The sequence below is a fragment of the Ascaphus truei genome, chromosome 8 (genome assembly GCF_040206685.1).
Source record: "Ascaphus truei isolate aAscTru1 chromosome 8, aAscTru1.hap1, whole genome shotgun sequence".
In the NCBI taxonomy this organism is placed as follows: Eukaryota; Metazoa; Chordata; class Amphibia; order Anura; family Ascaphidae; genus Ascaphus; species Ascaphus truei.
This window is the reverse complement of record NC_134490.1, coordinates 68,392,192-68,413,551: the sequence shown is the minus strand read 5'-3', so window position 1 is coordinate 68,413,551 and position 21,360 is coordinate 68,392,192. Positions and strand designations below refer to the sequence as shown.

Here is a 21,360-nt window from a genome sequence, read left to right as displayed (position 1 = left end):
TAGATGTATGAATTTGGAACATAGGAATACCTGTAAAACACTTGTAAACTGTGAGCATTGTTCTAATTGGCAGATGGAAAAACTAGATGGAAGCCAAAAAGTAATAGAGACCCATTACTGATTACTTCTATCTCGTTATTTAGGATTGAAAGTAGAGGAACCGGGTTTCATATTGTGTGCGGTACGCTGCACAGCACAGCTAATTACATGGGCGGTACAGTATTTTTTTTGCTTCTCAGACGTATATCTGTTTACAACTAATTTATTTCCTTGTATTTTCATTTGCTGTATTTTCTTACAATGAAAAGAGGCTGAATCCTCACAGTAAGTAGAGATCGGCAAACCGGTCCAAATCCGTTTCCCGCCTTAGACCAAAATCTGTCCGCGGACCAAAGGAAACCGGCTGATCTGAGGCGGATCCAAATCCGCGAAACATTTCGCCGATCTCCAACAGTAACACAATGTTGCCAATGTGTGAAGAGAAAAATCTGCAGTAACCTTGTTACATATTCCCCAAACATGACCTGAGTGCCCTTCAGTATAGCGCAGTACTTAATCAGCCTGTGTTCTGTGGAGCGCTGGTTCCTTTGGGAGTTTTTCTTTGAAGTTTGCAGAGGACCTACAATATGGATCTTATTAGAGTTGAACCATATTTACTAAGTGGTACTAAGCCTTAAGACCTCTTACCATGCCAAAAGGCACCTTATGACCCATCCAGGCAATTAAGGGGTTTAACAACTCTGCAATTAAAGCAGTAGATATTTCTTATTGTGTGTTTAGCCCTGAGATGTCAGGGCTGTAAGTCTCAAAGCCATTGAACTTATGCTAATTTACAATAGAGAACATAAAATTGGTACATTTGTTCTCTGGCAGCTGCTCTCACTTAATTACAATTCCAGCGTGCGTTCATAATGGTACAGGGACAAATGCGCGGCTGGCCTATGTAGCCATGAAGGAGTTAAAGCAGCAATGTGTTTTATTGTTGTTTTTTTTTTAACATTTCATTTGTTTTATGACCGGATTGAAGCAGGGGGTCTTTGGAGCTGAACTGCGTTAATTTCAGCTTCCGGGACCCCCTGCTTCCAGAGATACTTACCTTCATGGGGGGTGCCGGTTTCTCTGCAGTCAGGAAAATTGTGTGCGTAACATAATGGTGGTGTTTAAATGTCCCACGTCACGCCAGCCAGTAGGAAGCTGTGACGTCATCTGGTGCGGCTTCCTATTGGTCCGCGTGATCGGGGGCTTTAAACTCCACTATGGCGGTAAATTTCTCTGGAAGCAGGGGGTCCCCAGAGCTGAAATTATCACAGTTAAGCTCTGGAGACCCGCTGCTTCAAATCAGTAATAATTGTTTTTTTTATGATACCCATATTGCTGTTTCAAGAATAATTAATATTGGGACTTATACAATAATAATAATAATAATTTTGTGCACTACAGTTTGAGGTTATCACATTAACCTCATTCTGCTCATACATATGCAAATAGATTTTAATTCATTCAACTGGAAAAGCTGACATCCGTGATTAGTAGATAATTGCCGGAAAGATGTCTGTTAATTACGCTGTTTCAGAGGGAAGATTATTGGAGAAGAAATCACATATCAGAAAATGAGCACCATTCAAATAAAGTCCTCTATCTGCCCTGGGGCGTCATGTCATCTATGTACGATCCTATAAAGCCGAAACAAACAAGCGCTACTTTGTATTAAGATACGAGTCAATCTAGATGTTCTTCAGATCATACTAATTTGTAACAGGGGGTTTATGGTCTCTCTGGACGCACCCGGAGACCTCTTTCCTGTATTTCATATCTATCTATATATGTATGTATATATATGTGTGTCAAATAGAATAGTTGGCACTCCTTAGGTGCTGATAGGCTGTAGGTGCTTGCCCCATATGGATAATATAGACATACGTTACCGTTCCAAGGTCTGGTAAAGCAAGAGACAGCCCTCAATTGTAGAAAACTTCACAAAGTGTATTGGTGAAAATAGTGGTACATCAAGAAACCCAACGTTTCGGTCCTCCAAAATGGGACCTTCCTCAGGGGGATACAAGGTAGGTGCCATTTTGGAGGACCGAAACGTTGGGTTTCTTGATGTACCACTATTTTCACCAATACACTTTGTGAAGTTTTCTACAATTGAGGGCTGTCTCTTTCTTTACCTGACCTTGGAACGGTAACGTATGTATGTATGTATGTATAACTCTATCTCTATTGTCCTGTCCCAGAAGTCATCATGGGAACGTTGCAAGCAGGGCGATGCCATATGGTCCATGAAGGCATTCCCCCATAAAGTCATTTAAAATTGTACTCCAGATGGCTTTGAATCATATAGGACAGGTGACAATCCTATTCTTCCAATGACTGTTGTAGCTCGGGTAATGGACTTTATCTCTGTCACCAACCTTATCTGAAAGAGGAAACAAACTGAAATGCTTTACCAGTCTCTATAGACTATAATTATGAGGAACAAACAAGTAATCATAGTCACATCATCTAGAGTGTTTGAATTATTGGTAATTGTCTTAGATAATTATTTCTGTTCTGAGACTGTAGTGCGGTGTTTTAACCTTTTTTTGGTAAAGGAGCCCTATAATTATATTGTGAAATTCTGAGGAACCCCAACCCTCTCCAGGGCTGCCAACAGAAATCGTGGGACCCAGGACAAACATTTTAAGCAGGGCCCCCCACCCCCCATGTCGGCGGTGTTGCGAGCCGCCACCCCCCCCCCCATTTCACACCTCACAAGCCCCCTCTCTTTCCCCCCTCTTCCCGTGTATTTCTCTCCCTTCTGTCTCACCCCCTCTCACTCTCCCGCCTCGCATGTATTTCTCTCCCCTGCGTCTCACTCACCTCTTTTCCTCACTCACCCCTCTCCTCTTCCTCCGTCAATTGCCCCACGCTCACTCATTTCCTCCCCCTCACACAATTCCCCACGCAAGATATATACCAAAAAACTTCCCACCCCCAAATATATACAAAAAAATCCCCACCCACCAAATATATACAACCTCCTCCACAAAAAAAACACTACATATAAAAAAAAACCAATACATACAGTATAACCCTACATACATCATATAAAAAAAACCCTCCCCAATGCATATAAAAATTCCCACAAGCACCCCAATACATATTAAAAAGACCCCCACTATATATATATATATATATATATATATATATATATATATATATATATATATATATATATATATATATATATATATACACATACATACATACATACATACATACATACATACATACATACATACATACATACATACATACACACACACAGTGGTTGACAAATCACCAAAAAATCTACTCGCCACACAAAAAAATCTACTCGCCACCTAGTACCAAAAGTGTGCTGCTTGGGCCAATATTTACTCGCCCGGGGGTTAAATCCACTCGCCCGGGGCGAGCAAATGTATAGGTTTGTCGAACACTGTATATATGTATAGATAGGTTCCTTACCGAGTAAATCCAGGATCCCAAGATCACAAGGCAAGAAGGAGACAGCACACTCAGGAGGTACAAAAAAAGCGTGTATTCAGTAGAAAAACTGGGGTTTATGTGCCAGTTTTTCTACTGAATACACACTTTTTTTGTACCTCCTGAGTGTGCTGTCTCCTTCTTGCCTTGTGATCTTGGGATCCTGGATTTACTCGGTAAGGAACCTATCTCTACATTACCTGTATGGGACAAGCACCTATTTCCAGTTTGTGTGTGCCATCTGTCTATTTTTATATATATGTATATATATATGTGTATATATACATATATATATATACATATATATATATATATATACAGTTGTCGACAAATCACCAAAAAATCTACTCGAGGAACAAAAAAATCTACTCGCCACCTAGTACCACACATGTGCTGCTTGGGCCAATAGGAGCTCGCCACAATGTTAAATCCACTCGCCCGGGGCGTGCAAATGTATAGGTTTGTCGAACACTGTATATATAATATATACATATATATATACATATATACACCTTGTGGATGATCAGGCTGGGTCCAGTGGATGTGGGGGGCCGGCACTGCAAGTTGGGCTCGACCTCTGGCCCGGCTGCCGGTGATCTCGCGCCTGGACCCCGACTCTCCCCTCAGCAGCCTGCATCCCTCTATCCCACACCGAGCTTCTGACAGGCCTCCCTCTCATGCCGTCACGTTCCGCAAGCAGAGAGCGCTGGCGTCAGAGCACTTCCGTCCGGTGTGCTGACATCAGGCCCGTCGGCGTGGGACAGAGGGATAGAGTCATGCAGGCTGCTGCTAAGGGAGAGCCGGAGCCCGGCCGCGAGAGGACGGGCCTGGCCAGAGGTCGTGCCCAACTTGCAGTGCTGGCCGGCCGGGCCCCCCCCACCCCCCCGACTCACTTTTTTTTTTTTTTTTTTTTTTTTTAAAGGTTCCAATTGCCGTGACATGTATGAGTTTTTAATAAACGTAGTCCCCCATTTAACCTTTTCTGCGCGGGTCGTGTCATATGTGTGTTTCATCATGTAAAAGAAGTGTAATTTATGTTTAAACGTGGCGATAAAATGATAATTTAATCAAGGGAGCATTAAGTGGAGCTCTCCCCCGAAACCAAAACCGTTTTTGTAGATTACCATGGTAACCTCAGAAGCTAGAGATTAAGTAAACCATGATTTTAAACATTAAAAAACGGTAAGATACTGTTTAACATTCTATTAGTTCATCTCATTTAGGCTTGTGGATGGATTGCTGCTTTAACGGCGTCAGCAACTACCAGTCATAATGCTTTTAAAAGTTAACTGATACATTAAAAAAAAAAAAAAAAAAAAATCAAAGGTAAATATATCAAAATATTTTTTGCATGTATTGATGGATCTGGATGTTTTTTCTATTTTTTTCCCCCCTCCACTTAGATGTGCGGAATAGGACATGTCTACTTCACCCCTTCCTTCCTAGGTCAGAGGGGTGACAGAACGCCCAAGTATAAAGATAACAGATTGCCGAAGAATGCTGAGGCCCAGCTGCAGTGGGAGACATGTATTTCCCAAAGAACACAAAAGAATGGTGTATTATTTATTTATATTTTTGCAGAGGAAGGTTACATGTGTTTAAAAAAAACTCTGCTTCTTTTCTGTAACAACATAATTGTGTATAGTTTTTTTTTTTTTTTGTTTTTTTTAACAAAGTGAGATTTCTGAGTAAAGTTCGAATCCCTCAATCGGTTCAGTGGAAATCATATTGGCGCTAAGAGGCGCATAAATAAAATTCTGATTTATTGCTCCAATTTTGCCCCCAGATTGCCTTGGTACATAGGCACTTGAGAATTTAAAGAGTACAAATACGATTTCTCCCTTCTCTGACATCTATTCAATATAGTGATAAGCGCGGTAATGCACAGTTACTGAAATGTCAACTATTATTCAGATGAATGGAATGAAGACTAAACTCAAACAGGATGTAGTCGTTTCTTTCTTTAGTTACATATAAGACCCTTCGTTTACCAATGTATCATTTTGAAATAATGAAGTAGCATTACAATGTTGCAGATGTTGTTTATATGATTGGAGTGCTTCTGTTTTATTTTAGCTTCCGCTTCAGACTTAAAGCAGCAAAACATGTGAAATCGTATGTGGTTTTTTTTCTTTTTAAATAAATATGTTGTGTGGCATTAGGCTGCGGCCATGGTGATCGCGACGGCGCGCAGGAGGACGCACGTGGCACAATCACATAGATGTGCCTCTATGAGGCTGTCTATAGAGGTGCAGAGGCGCCGGCGCTCGCGATGCAGGAGGGAACAGAAAAATCTGTTTTCACGGGCGGCTGCTGGGTCACGTGAGCGGTTCACCCAATGAGGGCGAACCAGCTCTGTGATGTCACGGCCACGCCTCCCCGTCTCCTCTGCATGCAGGACACAGATCTCTCCTGCTGCAGGCGGCGGGGAGAAGCCGAGTGAATGCTTGCGCCCTCTCCAGCGTTCACCATGGCCGCAGCCTGAGATAATAGTAACTGTTTTTTTAGTTTTTACTCAACTCTTAATGCCACTTTTAAGGACTTTTAAGGCATCCTTTCATTTCTATAGCAGGTTTTAACCCACCTCACAAGCAGTGCAAGATATTTTCAACACTTGCCTGTTGGGGATAATTTGTTGCAAATGTTCCCAGCCGTTTGAGCTGTAAATTGTAATGATAGATAATGTTACCTAAGTAATATCAGGATACATTGTAGCTGCTGAATTACACTGACTGAAGCAGCCATTATGTTAGGCACACAATCAGGATTTGACAGAAGTATAACAGGAGCACCAAACGATTGGCAGCTTGGGTAAGAATGTAGAATTATACATTGCTACATGCTTTACATATAGAAAAAAGGAAAAGGAAAATGTGGAAAATATTATTGTTGCTTTAATATAGGGATATGGAAGGCAAGTGCCTTCTCTTCCATGGGTCTTTGTATCTTTTAGATTCTTCCAAAACATTCAGGTCTCCTATTTGCCTATCAAGAGGTGTATGGATATCTGGCTTCACTTAATCTAAACATAGCCAGGCTCACGTTATTATATCAGATTGGGAGATAACCTCAATGCCAAAGTCTCTTCTTGGAAGTATGGAGGTTGCTCCAATACAGCATCCGCCAGGCCAGATTTTTAAGTCACACACCCTAAATTTGAAACAAATGGGACGGTCTGTGCATCCTCAGATTACCCCAGTAAAAGGTTATCCTGTAGAGTGATAAACTATCTCTAGATGAACAGTGTTACTACTGTCCATGTGTAGTACTGCAGTTAGGAGAAGGAGAGATTGAGGGGTTATTCATTAAACTTCAATACTGCCTATCAGGGCACTATCATAAGGAATCTCCCATTTACTTGAATAGGAGTTTCTGTACAATAATGCCCGTTATTATCCCAGTTTAATCCTCAGCAGAGTGGGACATACTCAACTCACCACTGCCTGTTTGGATTAACAGTCACCCATGTAAATATTGCATTTTTTCTCGGGTTCCTAAAATAAGTGTGTGATTGAAAACGGAGTCCCAGAAGGGAGGTTCGAGGAGTCTCGGGGTCATTAGTAGTGGATGAGTGCTCTGTATTTAGATGTGAGCTTAGTCTCCAAGAGACTAATCTCTACATTACCATGTGCTTCTGCCGGCATTGTGTCCCACATAACATTGTAACATCAGCATTTCCAGAACATTTTAGTGCAAGTGTGCTATACTTGGCAAACTTGTGCTCACGTGGATACATTTGTGCGTGGTACATTGTAGTGATGGGGTTGTCGTTGTACCCTGAACAACTTGTTAAATTGGTTACTTCATTGATTTGGAAAGTCTCACCAAATACTGGAATACTGAAAACGAAACCATTGAAATAAATGTGTTGGCTAAAGTTTTCCACTGGTTAAAGCAGCAGTTCAAGTTGACATTTTTTTTATTTTTTCCCCTTTAATATGAGCATCAATACAATTCAAACGGGGATAAGTAATTAGCTAAGTTGCCGATCGATCCGTTCTCCTGTGATTGATTGGCGAAGATTCGACTCGGGGGTTCACTAAATGAGTGTTGACTCAGTATCTGTGACTTTGTAAATGGTTGCTATAGAAACAAAATGTCTTGTTACATTATAATACATTAAAAAAGTAATTTGGCGTTGTTTAAAATAAATGCTAGATGTATTTTCTCATAGTATAGAATGAATTTATAGGGAAAAAAACCACATGTAGGATATTGCTTGGTCTTCAGCTTTAAACGCATACCGAGAGGCTGGGAATAGGAAAAATAAGCTGCTTCTACTCGTGCTTTTTTTAAATTAGTCTTTTGAGCAAACTAACTGAGAAAAGCTATCTTTTCTGAAAACGGATCCAACTAAGGAGAATACAGGATGTGGGAGCGTAGCATGATAGCGAGAAACCCTTCCCAGGCCGGCATTATTCTGGATCACTTGATTTCGGTTTCTGCTTGATCCCTTCTTTTCAATGTCATCCGGAATTAGTGTGTGCCAAAAGTAATCTGGTTATAGCAGAGAGATAGAGATGCAGGTATTTAGAATGAGTTATGTGATTCTTTGTGGTGGGTTGTAGAAGAATATATTATTTTAGTCATTTCTCAACAGCCTTGATAAGGCTGGGGTGCTCAACTCCAGTCGTCAAGCCCACAAACAGGTCAGGTTTTCAGGATATCCCAGCTTCAGCACAGGTAGCTCAATCTTTGACTGGGCTACAACAAGACCTGTTAGGAGATCAAGATCTGCTTCCTTTTGTGAAAAAATAAAATAAATATAGTGTTTCTGGACAGAAACCTAGTGAAAATCCTGACAGCAGCCAATTATTTCACGCTCCATACCAACCGTTATGACTCAATTAATTGTATTTCTTCTCATAGTAATAACTTTATTTCTTACAGCACTTTTCTGCCAATGGGACTCACCGCTTCACAATATAGTGCGCGGTAGAAATTTTTTATGACACAGTCCCTGCCCAGTAGAGTTTACAATGTATGATTTTGGAGGCACAGGGAGATAAAGTAACATGCCGAAGGTCACAAGAAACGGACACCGGGAATTGGACCCGGTTCCTCTGATTTTAAACTTAGTGTTGACAGAGTCCACGTCTTTACTTACTGAGCCGCCGCTGCTTCTGTACCGGACTCTTCTCTCTGCCCGATCTACCTATTGTTGTGTGAGCAACACATATAAATTATATCATAATAAACATTTATATAATTGCATTGACTGTTCACAGGGAGAGAATATGACTTGCCCAAAGTCACTGCCACCTGGCACTTAATATAGAACAGGGCTGTCCCATTTCCGAGACATTACACTCTGCTACAGCTTATAATTTCCATCAAACCATTGCCCATTGCTTTGAGGGCTTTTTTTCCTAACAAAATATCATTGGTAAGTGCAGCCCCACATACCTGAATCATTGTATTGTACTATCTATGATATGTAAGAAGCTGGGTGTTAACGCATTTGCAGCCAAAGTGTGTGTGTGTGTGTGTGTGTGTGTGTGTGTGTGTGTGTGTGTGTGTGTGTGTGTGTGTGTGTGTGTGTGTGTACGAACTCTGGCTGAGCTCAGTCACCGACTTTAATCTTTATTTTAAACCCACATTTGTAGCACTGTGAAGGCATTCTATCCGATGCCATATACCAGCGGTGGCCAACTCCAGTCCTCACGGGTCACCAACAGGCCAGGTATTAGAAATATCCCTGCTTCAGCACAGGTGACTGTCATAGACCTTGCGCGCTCCCCTCCCCCAGCATTTAATTTAAAAGCTTTGGGGAAGACCGCGGGGCCTCTGTAATTGTCGCCCCCTCCCCCTCCAGAAAATATCACGCCCCCCAGTTTGCACCCCCCTGCGTTACCGTGCAGAGCAGGTGCATTCTGTCGCTGCTGTACTTTGTTAATCAGGCAGTGCTGTTTCCTAGCTGACTATCAATGGCAGAAAAGGTTTGTATTAGTGCAAGGCAAGCATTGGTGCCCAGTGTTTCCATAAATGTGAGTTAGTCACGCTATGCTGACTCAAACTCCTGGCAACATGCAGAGAGAGTCAACAAACAGACAGACAGAAAAGGAATCTCTATTCAAAGCAAAACTAAGGTCAGGACAACAAAGAAAGCTGTGGGGACCTGAAAGAGTAGAAGGCGAACGTGTAGGGGGGGAGGATCATGAGAGAAATCAGATGTAGAAATTGGACAGGGGAAGAATGTTTATTCAGGAGGCTATACGAGAGGTAAGAGAGTCGTACTGGAGATGTGATACCGTTTGATTTAAATACCACATTACAACCTTTGTAATTCTGCTGTTTGTCAGCCTGATTTATTCCAGTTTTACAACCAGTGGAAAGTAGTACAAAGTCAAGTCTTTTATATTGTTTTTGTCTTCTGCTCCGTGGTCCAATTGAAGTTGCTCTGTAATTAGAATCCAAGAAAAGTCGGCAGAACTTCAGTTTCCATGAGTCACAATCTGTCTGTGAACAGTCTGCGAGTACAGCTGAAATTACTTGTTTTTTAACCACTTCATTACACCACACGATCGTGCTGACATCTGTTGAAACCCCATAGGTTTTGGAGACTTAGGCCTCGGGCATGGCTGACCCGTGCTGAGGCGTGCTGCTGCTCGGCAGTGGGGCCCTGCAGCCGCAATGAGAGCGGCTTTAGCAGGGGCTCGCTTACGCTTCCGCAAGCGTGCGGAAGCATAAGTCTTATGGAAGTTTTACATTTTCGCGCTCGCCAGAGCGCAGGGCCGGTCACGTGAGCGGTTCGCCCAATGAGGGCGAGCCAGCTCCGTGACATCACTGGCCCGCCCCCCGACACGCCCCCGGACGGCGCGCTAACCAAGGCCAGGGAAAGCACCCGCTTTCCCTCAGCCTCAGCGCGCCTCCGCACGGGCTGAGGCACCATGGACTCGGCCTTATAACGTTTGTAAATGCGATCCAGTTGAAACTATGCTATAGTGCAGGGGTGCGCAAACTGTGGGGCAGGAGATTTTTCTGGGGGAGCGCAGGCGGTTGCAGAGGCCCTGCGCTCTTCCTCAAGGCATTTAAAGTAAATGCCGGGGGATCGCGTGACGCCTTTGCAAACTCCACTTACCTGGATTCAGCCGGCGGTATGACAAGACGCCATGGCAATGCGGCATCAAATGACGCCACGGGCCATATGACGTAATGTCACACATATCAAATGAGACTGCAGGTCACGTGACGTCACATGACCCCGCAGTGTTATTTGACGCGGATACAAGGTGTGGGGGTGGTGGGTGAGCACGAGAGCCAGGGCAAGGAAGACAGGGGGGCGCAGCAGCAAAAGTTTGCGCTCCCCTGCTATAGTGTATAGTACATGGCTGTGTATTTATTTCTCATGTTACACCAAATCAAATTGTGCAATAATAAACATTGTGTCTAAGGACTGTGATGTCCACACGTTGTAGCATCTTTTAGTCCCAGATTAAGGCAGGAAACTAAAGTATTTCTCTATTTGGGGTTTATTTACAGGGATAAATCATACACCAACAGGCACACTGTCCCTTTAAGTCAAAACATAACATAAAAATGACACCTATTCCCTTTAGGGAAAACTAACTACACTGTAGCTTTAGCCCTTACTACCTGGATGGCCAGCTAAGCTGGTACCCACCCCAAAACAGGTAATATTATGTTTAATATACACAGTCTCTGTACGCAGCAATAAAGGGTTTCGCTTACCTGTTAGTCCAGGTTTTGGAGCAGACGTCCCCGCTTCAGCACGGTCACGCGTCCTTCTTTCTGGGATTAACATCCCAGGCAGTCTCAGCAGACTCTGCAACCACTGTCCAACGGGTCTAAGGAACTGTGCCAGCCACTTCTTTTGCTGGGGAGCACTTTCTATCTCCCCCTTTCTCTGGGGAAAAGTGTCTCTCTTTCAATGGCAGCTTTCAGTCTGTCTTTTAAAAACCCTTCCTTGTTCAGTCTGCTCAATTAGGCAGCAGCTGCTGCTGGGTTCTCTATGGAGATTAACTCTCTGTGCGTTGGAAAGTCCCATAGCTGCCCTATACCAGCATCCGGAGGACAGTGATGGTATCACAGGGCATAATACAAATTCACTTTGTTTATGGCTAGATTTCTATTGTATTTATTTCTGCCCTGGAAATGTTATTAAAGGCACAACGTAGTCCATTGTTTTTCCAAAAGGGTTTCCCCGGGCATCCCTAAAGGGCTCCCTGCAATGTTCAGGTCATTTGAAAGTTGTACCAAATACAGAAGAGTTTACAATGCATCTGATCTCGGACGCGCTATTAGAGAGGGTTGGGGTTCCTTACAATGCATCTGATCTCGGACGCGCTATTAGAGAGGGTTGGGGCTCCTTACAATGCATCTGATCTCAGACGCGCTATTAGAGAGGGTTGGGGCTCCTTACAATGCATCTGATCTCGGACACGCTATTAGAGAGGGTTGGGGTTCCTTACAATGCATCGGATCTCAGACGCGCTATTAGAGAGGGTTGGGGTTCCTTACAATGCATCTGATCTCAGACGCGCTATTAGAGAGAGTTGGGGTTCCTTACAATGCATCTCATCTCAGACGCGCTATTAGAGAGAGCTGGGGTTCCGCAGAATTTCACAATATAATCATAGGGTTCCTTAACTATAAAAAGATTGAAAAACACTTGTTTAGCCACTGAGTATGGGCTTTAGTTAAACGCATCATTGTAATCGGTTTTCTTAGAAAGATTCAGTTAAAGTAGCAATTTTATTTATTTATATCCAGTAAAATGTCATTTTTTTTCCCTTTGGGGTCCGCTAAATTCTTGTATATTAACTATTTATCGGCATTGACTAACGTTGGCATCATAATTATTAAACGAAGAATAAAATCAAAACAACACTTTTTTCTTGTAGATTAAAAGGGCTGCCAAACAGTAGTATCAGCAAGAGACATTAGATAAAGAATATAAATACCCAACAAAGCTTTTTTTTTTTTACATGATATTAAAAGTTAGAAATGACTAATTTGTCCTACAGTGTAGTTCTTCTTCATTGCTTTTCAAAAGTGTTAATCTGTTACATTTAATTGATTAAATATGCCGCTGTTCACTTTTGTCCTAGGAGGTACTAAGCCAGTGGTTTCCAAAATGTTTTTGGTTAAGGAACCCAAACTGAAATTCTGAGGAACCCCCAACCATCTCTAAAAGCGTATCTGTGCTCCGATGCTTTGTAGATTCTTCTGTATTTGATACAATTTTCAAATGACCAGAAAATTGCAGGGAACCCTTTAGGGATGCCCGGGGAACGCAAGTGTACCTAGGTACCCTGGTTAAAAAAAAAAAAATTGTTCTAAGCTGTGCTTGGTACCATAGTAAATGTTTGTTTTTATATAGTATATAAATTATGTTCTAATGTTTTTCAAATTAATTGCAGAAATCATCTTTCTATTATACATTAGATTGTAAGCTACCCGGAGCAGGGACTCCTCTTCCTAAATGTTACTTTTCTGTCTGAAGCACTTATTCCCATGACCTGTTATTTATATGATTGTCACGTGTATTACTACTGTGAAGCGCTGTGTACATTAATGGCGCTATATAAATAAAGACATACAATACATGCAGACCAATTCTACTTATCTGCCACTGATCACTCTATGTTTGTATTTCCCATACAATGCAGGTAGTCCTCACTGTCCAATGTTTCACTTTTACCACGAATGGCATATCCAACACTTTACAATAGAACCCTAAGGGCCGTTTTTCGACGCCTGAATGCGTTATCCAGCGCTCACCGGCACTGATTAACATGGGATTTACTTTACAATGGTTTCACTATCCAACGCTACTTCCAGAACGGGTTCCGTTGGATAACCGAGGACTGCCTGTACTGTCCTGTGTTACTGGCTACTTAGGACCTCCTGTCAAACATGGATAAAGGAAGCATCAGTGATTCTAAACTTGCAGTAACGATGCAGAAATAAGAAGCCGTTTCACCATGACACCCACTAGAAGCATATACATGCGTAACACTTCTGTTTAAAGCTGCAGTTCAAGCAATATCCTACATGTGTGTATTTTTTTTATACAGCTCAACCCCCTTATAACGCTGTGCTTGTGGTCCAGAGAATCACATCGTACTATAAGTGGATCGCTTTAGAAATAATGTGTATGCATTGTACAATAAAGTATTTAAGATGCCAATAATCGTGTTGTAAAGTATTCATAAATACGAAAATTGGAAGCCACGCTTGCATTGCGTTATAAGCGGATTCGTGTTGTAACGGATCGCGTGATAACGGGGTTGAGCTGTATATCAGTTCTGTACTATGAGAAAATACTTGTAGCATTAAAAAAAAAAAGAAAAATTGAAGACCTTTATAATGTATTCTAATGTAACAGGCATTTTTGTTCCTATAGCAACCATGTACAAAGTCCACCCCCTTCCCCTTCTGAAACGGCACCACCTTTTTGAGCCTTGCCCTCTCTCTAGCAGTGAACCAATTTAATCTAGTGCCTGCCTGGTCACGTGATCTTCCTCACAGAACTTTGGCGGTCAGTGTAGCAGAAGATTACCTAAGATGCATTTAGAGAACCCCGAGCCGAATTTCAGCAATCGATTACAGGAGAACGGATCGAACAGCAACTTAGCTAATCACTTGTCAGTGTGTAGATTGTGTTGATGCACATATTGAATGAAAAAAAAAAACCGACAGCTTGGACTGCAGCTTTAACATACTGCAAATTCAGAAACCCAGAATTCGGCCTGATGTGTTCACATCCCCAAAAGTAAAACCACACGGATTTCGGGAGGGTGTTTGCACACTACACCAGTTTCCAGCTTTTAACAGGGGTTCAACGTTCATTTGTATAAACTTTGAAAAGTTTGTATATGTACTATGGAAACAGAAAGCATAAGAAACATCTTTTTAAATCATTTTTGAAGATATGATGTAGGTTTGGGCAGTTGATTAACTAATCATATTTTCGTTGTAGAAAGCAAAGTGCTGAATAAAGTGTCTAATGATTCATACCTCGTTGATGGATTTCTGTAGTCTGTCCCAGACTCGAGAGGAAACCCTAAATCCAAACAACAATGGATATAGATTTATGAAACATTTTCTAAGCATACAGACATTGCTAAGTGCCTATCATATAATAATTGATCGCTGTATCTTTCATTAAAAAAGTAAACACAGCCAGAAGGATTTCTGCAAGTTTCGTTTGTGACCTTGGTTAGATAATGCATGGTTCGCTTGTGTCCTTGATTAGATAATGTATAGTTCTCTTGTGACCTTGGTTAGATAATGCATGGTTCGCTTGTGACCTTGGTTAGATAATGCATGGTTCACTTGTGACCTTGGTTAGATAATGTATGTTTTGCTTGTGACCTTGGTTAGATAATGCATGGTTCGCTTGTGACCTTGGTTAGATAATGTATGTTTTGCTTGTGACCTTGGTTAGATAATGCATGGTTCGCTTGTGACCTTAGTTAGATAATGCATGTTTTGCTTGTGACCTTGGTTAGATAATGTATGGTTCGCTTGTGACCTTGGTTAGATAATGTATGGTTCGCTTGTAACCTTAGTTAGATACTGTATAGTTCGCTTGTGACCTTGGTTAGATAATGCATGTTTCGCTTGTGACCGTGGTTAGATAATGTATGTTTCGCTTGTGACCTTGGTTAGATAATGCATGTTTCGCTTGTGACCTTGGTTAGATAATGCATGGTTCGCTTGTGACCTTGGTTAGATAATGCATGTTTCGCTTGTGACCGTGGTTAGATAATGCATGTTTCGCTTGTGACCTTGGTTAGATAATGTATGTTTCGCTTGTGACCTTGGTTAGATAATGCATGTTTCGCTTGTGACCTTGGTTAGATAATGCATGGTTCGCTTGTGTCCTTGGTTAGATAATGCATGTTTCGCTTGTGACCTAGGTTAGATAATGCATGTTTCGCTTGTGACCTTGGTTAGATAATACATGTTTCGCTTGTGACCTAGGTTAGATAATGCATGTTTCGCTTGTGACCTTGGTTAGATAATACATGTTTCGCTTGTGACCTTGATTAGTTGAGGCATGTTTGTGCTTCTAAAAAATGTATGCTGCTCAACAGAAACAATGACTGATGACAGGAAAACTGCTACATATTTACCCATATTTAAACACATTACTTAAAGTGGGCATTAACCCTTTTACAGCTTTAATGTTTTGTAGTCTAAAAGAAAATACAAACATGACCACTAGTCATCAATAGGTCCCTGATGAAGGCCTAATGTACGGATCGAAATGTCAGTTTTATGGCTGTTTTCTACAGATGATTAAACGTTTTTTTCTTGTGTCCAGCCTCTCTCCAGTGCTTTTCACCGATAGAAAGCCATGATGCCATCTTGTGATGTCACAGCTTGCTATTGAGCCCCCATTATTAAAAATGTATATTGAAAATGTATATCTTCTCCTTCAGAGAATTTGGCTAAACCCCCAGACCCACCTAATGTCCCCCAAACCTATTTTGATGATCATTCATTACCCTTTTCACCCCGGTCACGCACATCACGGTGTAATCCACCACTGGTTTTCTTTTTTTAAGACATGCTGATACTGCACAAAAAAAGCTGTGTGTGCTGTGCACGCGCATAGTAAGTGAAACTTCTTTGACTTTTGTCACAGAAATTGTATTTGTATTGGTGATGTTTTAATTAAAAATCAAAATACAATTTCATTGACAAAACGCAAATAAATTTGACTTAGAACATGCGTACACATCCCTTGTATTTGCACTAAGCGTGAATTCCTCGTGTGTGTGTGTGCGTGACTGTGTGACTGTGCGTGTGACTGTGCGTGTGACTGTGTGACTGTGCGTGTGACTGTGTGACTGTGCGTGTAACTGTGTGACTGTGCGCGTGCGTGTGCGCGTGACAGTGCACGGTGCACGTGACAGTGCGTGTGCGCGCGACTGACTGTGTGCGCGACTGACTGTGTGCGCGACTGACTGTGTGTGTGTGCGACTGACTGTGTGCCTGTGACTGTGACTGTGTGTGTGTGCGTGTGACTGTGCGTGACCGTGTGCGTGTGCGTGTGTGTGTGACCGCGTGCGTGTGACCGTGTGACGTATGCGCAGCCCCCCTGCACCTCACACATCCCCCTAACCTATTCACAGTCAGTGTGTGTATGTGTCAGTCAGTGTGTGTGTGTGTGTGTGTGTGTGTGTGTCAGTCAGTGTGTGTGTATGTGTCAGTGTGTGTGTATGTGTGTCAGTCAGTGTGTGTGTGTGTGTGTGTGTGTGTGTGTGTGTGTATATATATGTATGTGTGTGTTTCTGTCACTGTATGTGTGTGTCTCTTTCTGTGTCCTGCCCCCTCTCTCCTGACTCCCCCCCCCCTCACAGGCAGGCAGAGCTGCGGACCCGCGGCGGCTCTGCCTGAGACTCTCCTCCTCCCCTCACACCCCCTCACAGACAGGCAGAGCTGCGGACCCGCGGCGGCTCTGCCTGAGACTCTCCTCCTCCCCTCACACCCCCCCCCCCCTCACAGATAGGCAGAGCTGCGGACCCGCGGCGGCTCTGCCTGAGACTCTCCTCCCCCCCCCCCCCCCCCTCACAGACAGGCAGAGCTGCGGACCCGCGGCGGCTCTGCCTGAGACTCTCCTCCCCCCCCCCCCCCCTCACAGACAGGCAGAGCTGCGGACCCGCGGCGGCTCTGCCTGAGACTCTCCTCCCCCCCCCCTCACAGACAGGCAGAGCTGCGGACCCGCGGCGGTTCTGCCTGAGTCTCTCCTCACACCCCCCCCCCCTCACAGACAGGCAGAGCTGCGAACCCGCGGCGGTTCTGCCTGAGTCTCTCCTCGCACCCCCCCCCCCCTCACAGACAGGCAGAGCTGCGGACCCGCGGCGGCTCTGCCTGAGTCTCTCCTCCTCCCCTCACACCCCCCCCCCCTTCACCCCCCCCCTCACCCCCCCCCCCTCACACCCCCCCCCCCTCACAGACAGGCAGAGCTGCGGACCCGCGGCGGCTCTGCCTGAGTCTCTCCTCCTCCCCTCACACCCCCCCCCTCACACCCCCCCCCCCTCACCCCCCCCCCTCACCCCCCCCCCTCACAGACAGGCAGAGCTGCGGACCCGCGGCGGCTCTGCGTGAGACTCTCCTCCTCCCCTCACACCCCCTTACAGACAGGCAGAGCTGCGGACCCGCGGCGGCTCTGCCTGAGTCTCCTACTCCCCTCACAGACAGGCAGAGCTGCGGACCCGCGGCGGCTCTGCCTGAGTCTCTCCTCCTCCCCTCACACCCCCCCCCTCACACCCCCCCCCCCTCACACCCCCCCCCCCTCACAGACAGGCAGAGCTGCGGACCCGCGGCGGCTCTGCCTGAGTCTCTCCTCCTCCCCTCACACCCCCCCCCTCACACCCCCCCCCCTCACCCCCCCCCCTCACCCCCCCCCCCTCACAGACAGGCAGAGCTGCGGACCCGCGGCGGCTCTGCCTGAGTCTCTCCTCCTCCCCTCACACCCCCCCCCTCACACCCCCCCCCCTCACCCCCCCCCTCATAGACAGGCAGAGCTGCGGACCCGCGGCGGCTCTGCGTGAGACTCTCCTCCTCCCCTCACACCCCCTTACAGACAGGCAGAGCTGGGGACCCGCGGCGGCTCTGCCTGAGTCTCTCCTCACACCCCCCCTCACACCGCGGCGGCGCTCAGTCAGCGGGACGCAGGAAAGCGGAGGTAGGGAGGAGAGAGGCTGCGCGGCATGGCAGCGGCCGTTAGGAGCGGCGGCTATCGCCGCCGCATATGTCACGATTTGTGGGGGGTGTGGGGCTCGGGGGGGGGGGGGGGGGGTGTGGGGCACGGGGGGGGGGGGGGGCTCGGGGGGGGGGGTGTGGGGTGTGGGGCACGGGGGGGGGGGGGGGGCTCGGGGGGGGGGTGTGGGGGGTGATTAGGAGCGGCGCCGCATCTGATTTGTGGAGCGGGTGTGATGTCAGTGTTGGGGTCGGGCTGAGCCAGAACACAGCCCGGCCTCAACTGCCAGCACTGACGTCACATCCGTTTCATTTCTGTCTCCACAATTCTTTTTTGCCCCATCACAAATGAGGTGCCACTAAGGAAGTTTCACTTCAAAAATGTTGCGAATCCGCAAAGTTTGTTTAAAAAAAATTTTTTAAAATGTTTTTGGAACTTAGCACTGATCACTGATATTTTGGAATTGCTGCTGCATTCTTTTAAGGGGTAATGATGAGCCTGTAACTAACCCCTAATAAAAATGACACATATTGGTCATTCTCATGCAGTTACACTCTCAGGTTAAAAAAATAAACCCCAATGAAAATCTATTAAATATATGTGAAATATGAAACGATCATTAAAGAGAGTAAAGAAAGAGTTTAAAAACAGACTATTTTCATATGACGGCAGCACTTAAATATGTTGATTTTATGGGTCTGAGCCTTAAGGCATATTCTAAAGAAAGATACAGGATACTTTAAAACCTTTTACAGTATTGACTTGTTCTTCCTTTATCACAATGCAACTGTACAGGCTATGTGATATGTCATGTAATATGTCACATTTGAATCATTTGTTTTGTATCTGCATTACAGGATTTTTGTTAAAAAAAATAATGTTTAATATAATATGTTACCCTTATTTGCTTCAAGATAAGATGTTCCATGCCGTGTGGGTTGCTACCAAGTAAGCTTTGGAAAGGAAGCAATGCATCACCTACAATATACTTGCACTTCCCCAAGACTGTTTGCTTTTGTATAAAATTCCTTCCCAGGAATGAGAGTGTCTTTATCTCTGCTACACTGAATCACACCACATTTTGATCAGTGTTCTGTAAAGTAAAAATACACCCTGAGCCAAAGGAATTCGTGATGAGACAAACTGTCTCCAGCCAAGTGATACTAACTAGCTTGAATGGTTATCTGTAGGAGACTCCCCCACTCAAGAACGTTAATACTTTGGATGAGAAACAAACGTTGTAAGAAATTAAACTTATGTTGTCTTTCTCTTCTGTTTTTTTCTTTTCTTCCTAGGGTGCTTATGTAGACCTACATATTCAAACCATCCACACCATGGCTGCAGTACAGGCTCTTCCATTATCCATTGATCAGAATTCAGAGGTCAACATTGGCATTGGGCATTCTAGTGCAAGGTCACCCATCACTGAAATCACTATGGGAAGTGTCAGTAGCCTCATCTCTGGAAGACCATACCATGACAAGCAGTGCAAGGCTTCTGAATTTAGCAACAAGTGCCGCAAACCTGCCAACATGACAAACTTTTTTAAACAGCAGGAGGGACTATTAAAAAATACGTATAGCTCACAGGATCCTCTATTTAATGGGCTTCCTACAAAGAAACCCTGTGCTACTACCTCTGGAAGTAATGGGAACTATGCCTATGTCAATGAGGACTTTAGAGAGGAATGGCTTGAAGCCCGAGCGCCCAACAGCCCCTCTAGTGATGTGGAAGATGTTCGGGAAGAGAGGTCCCTCAATGGGAATATAAGGGGACCTCCACCAAAACTCATCCCTGTCTCTGGGAAATTAGAAAAGGTAGATTGTTCTGTTTCATTGGAAGATTTCTATTCATGCGAGATAAAACAAGTTATATAAACTGGCCACTAAAACAAGGATACATGGTCATCCTCATGCAGATAGCATAAACACAGGTAGTATTTGGGTTAGAAATGTTTAACAAATTCCAAAGTTGGTTTAAAGTGCTATGTAAAGCGAATGTTTCCGCAAATGGTGAAGTTACAGTATGTAATGGGGTTGCAAGCCACCCCAACACAAATAATACTGGGTTCCACTTTGCATCCGTATACTGCAGAGAAGTGGGAACCGTTTTGAAATTGCCTGTCGCTTGATTGCACTTTCAAGTGAATTCCTTAATGCAGCTCTTGGAAGTTAAGGAAGTGACCTTGTTTTTATAAATGCCGCAGCACACGTTTTCCGCTTTAATGTGATGCTTGTGACTGGAGCATTTAATCTTACTTGATGTTGGGATAGAATACTGGCCCCAAAAGCAAGCAATGAGCTTTATGTCTCTGCCTTCCCTCTACTCTATTTTTATCTCATAATTACAAATCCCCAGAGAAATATGGAGGAGACATGGCAAGGCTCACCACAGCAATTAAAGTTAGCTTTTAGCTTCGTTTCCACATCCTCCAAGTAATGATAGGTAGCACTGGTCTGTTACCTAGTCCTTTTTTATTTTTTAGTACAACAACAGAAGGTGCTTGCTGTCTCGATTTAGCATAACCATGCTATATTTTGTTGTAATGCTGTTTGTGACTGAACACTGAATGTTGCAGAATTGTATGCACTCTTAGGCCTGTAATTGCTAAATGGTGCTATTCGATAGGACACTTTCTGGCACCAAAAGCAGGTTTATGGAATAGCACTACTTGGTGAATATGGTCCTAAGTCCTAAACAAGTGCTTACACTGTAGGTTTTTGTGATGCATTGCAGGGAAACATGCCAAGCAACTTTGGTCTTTAAACGAGGCTTCTCTTATGTGAACCAGAAGTGACAGTAATTTCCTGTAGAGCTCTGCAGTTTAGAATGATATCATTTCTTAACTATCCTTTAATAACTTTTTGGTTGTCTAATACTGTAGTTTATGTATTTAAATATTCCAGCTTCTTCACACCAGCATAAATAGATCCATGCACAATCTTTAAAAATAACCTTTAGAGATGATACCAGTCATATTAGAATACTGATGTGAAGAACCTTAGATGCACATTTAAAATTAATATTTAAATATTCTTCAGTCTGCTGCATAATTGTGATTATGTGCCTTTGTTCATTTTCGCAAGTACCACCCGCTTAATGTAATTACACCGGGCAAATTACTTTTAGTATACAATAGAGCTTACTTTAAGATTTCAGCGAGCGCCTGTCAA

At 43.9% G+C, this 21,360-nt stretch overlaps 1 protein-coding gene across 7 annotated transcripts in view; it reads left to right on the top strand.

The window, feature by feature from the left end:
• The window catches only part of LZTS2 (leucine zipper tumor suppressor 2), a 123,094-nt gene that overhangs the window by 92,989 nt on the left and 8,745 nt on the right, over positions 1 to 21,360 (top strand). For 6 of the 7 annotated variants that reach the window (XM_075612458.1, XM_075612459.1, XM_075612462.1 and 3 more), the window contains one exon: positions 19,483 to 20,004. In XM_075612458.1, the coding sequence (XP_075468573.1) occupies positions 19,522 to 20,004 (483 nt within the window). In that variant the 5' untranslated portion in view covers positions 19,483 to 19,521. Of the gene's footprint in view, positions 1 to 9,687; positions 9,730 to 19,482; positions 20,005 to 21,360 lie in introns of those variants that run through there. The other variant, XM_075612457.1, reaches the window with a different exon arrangement.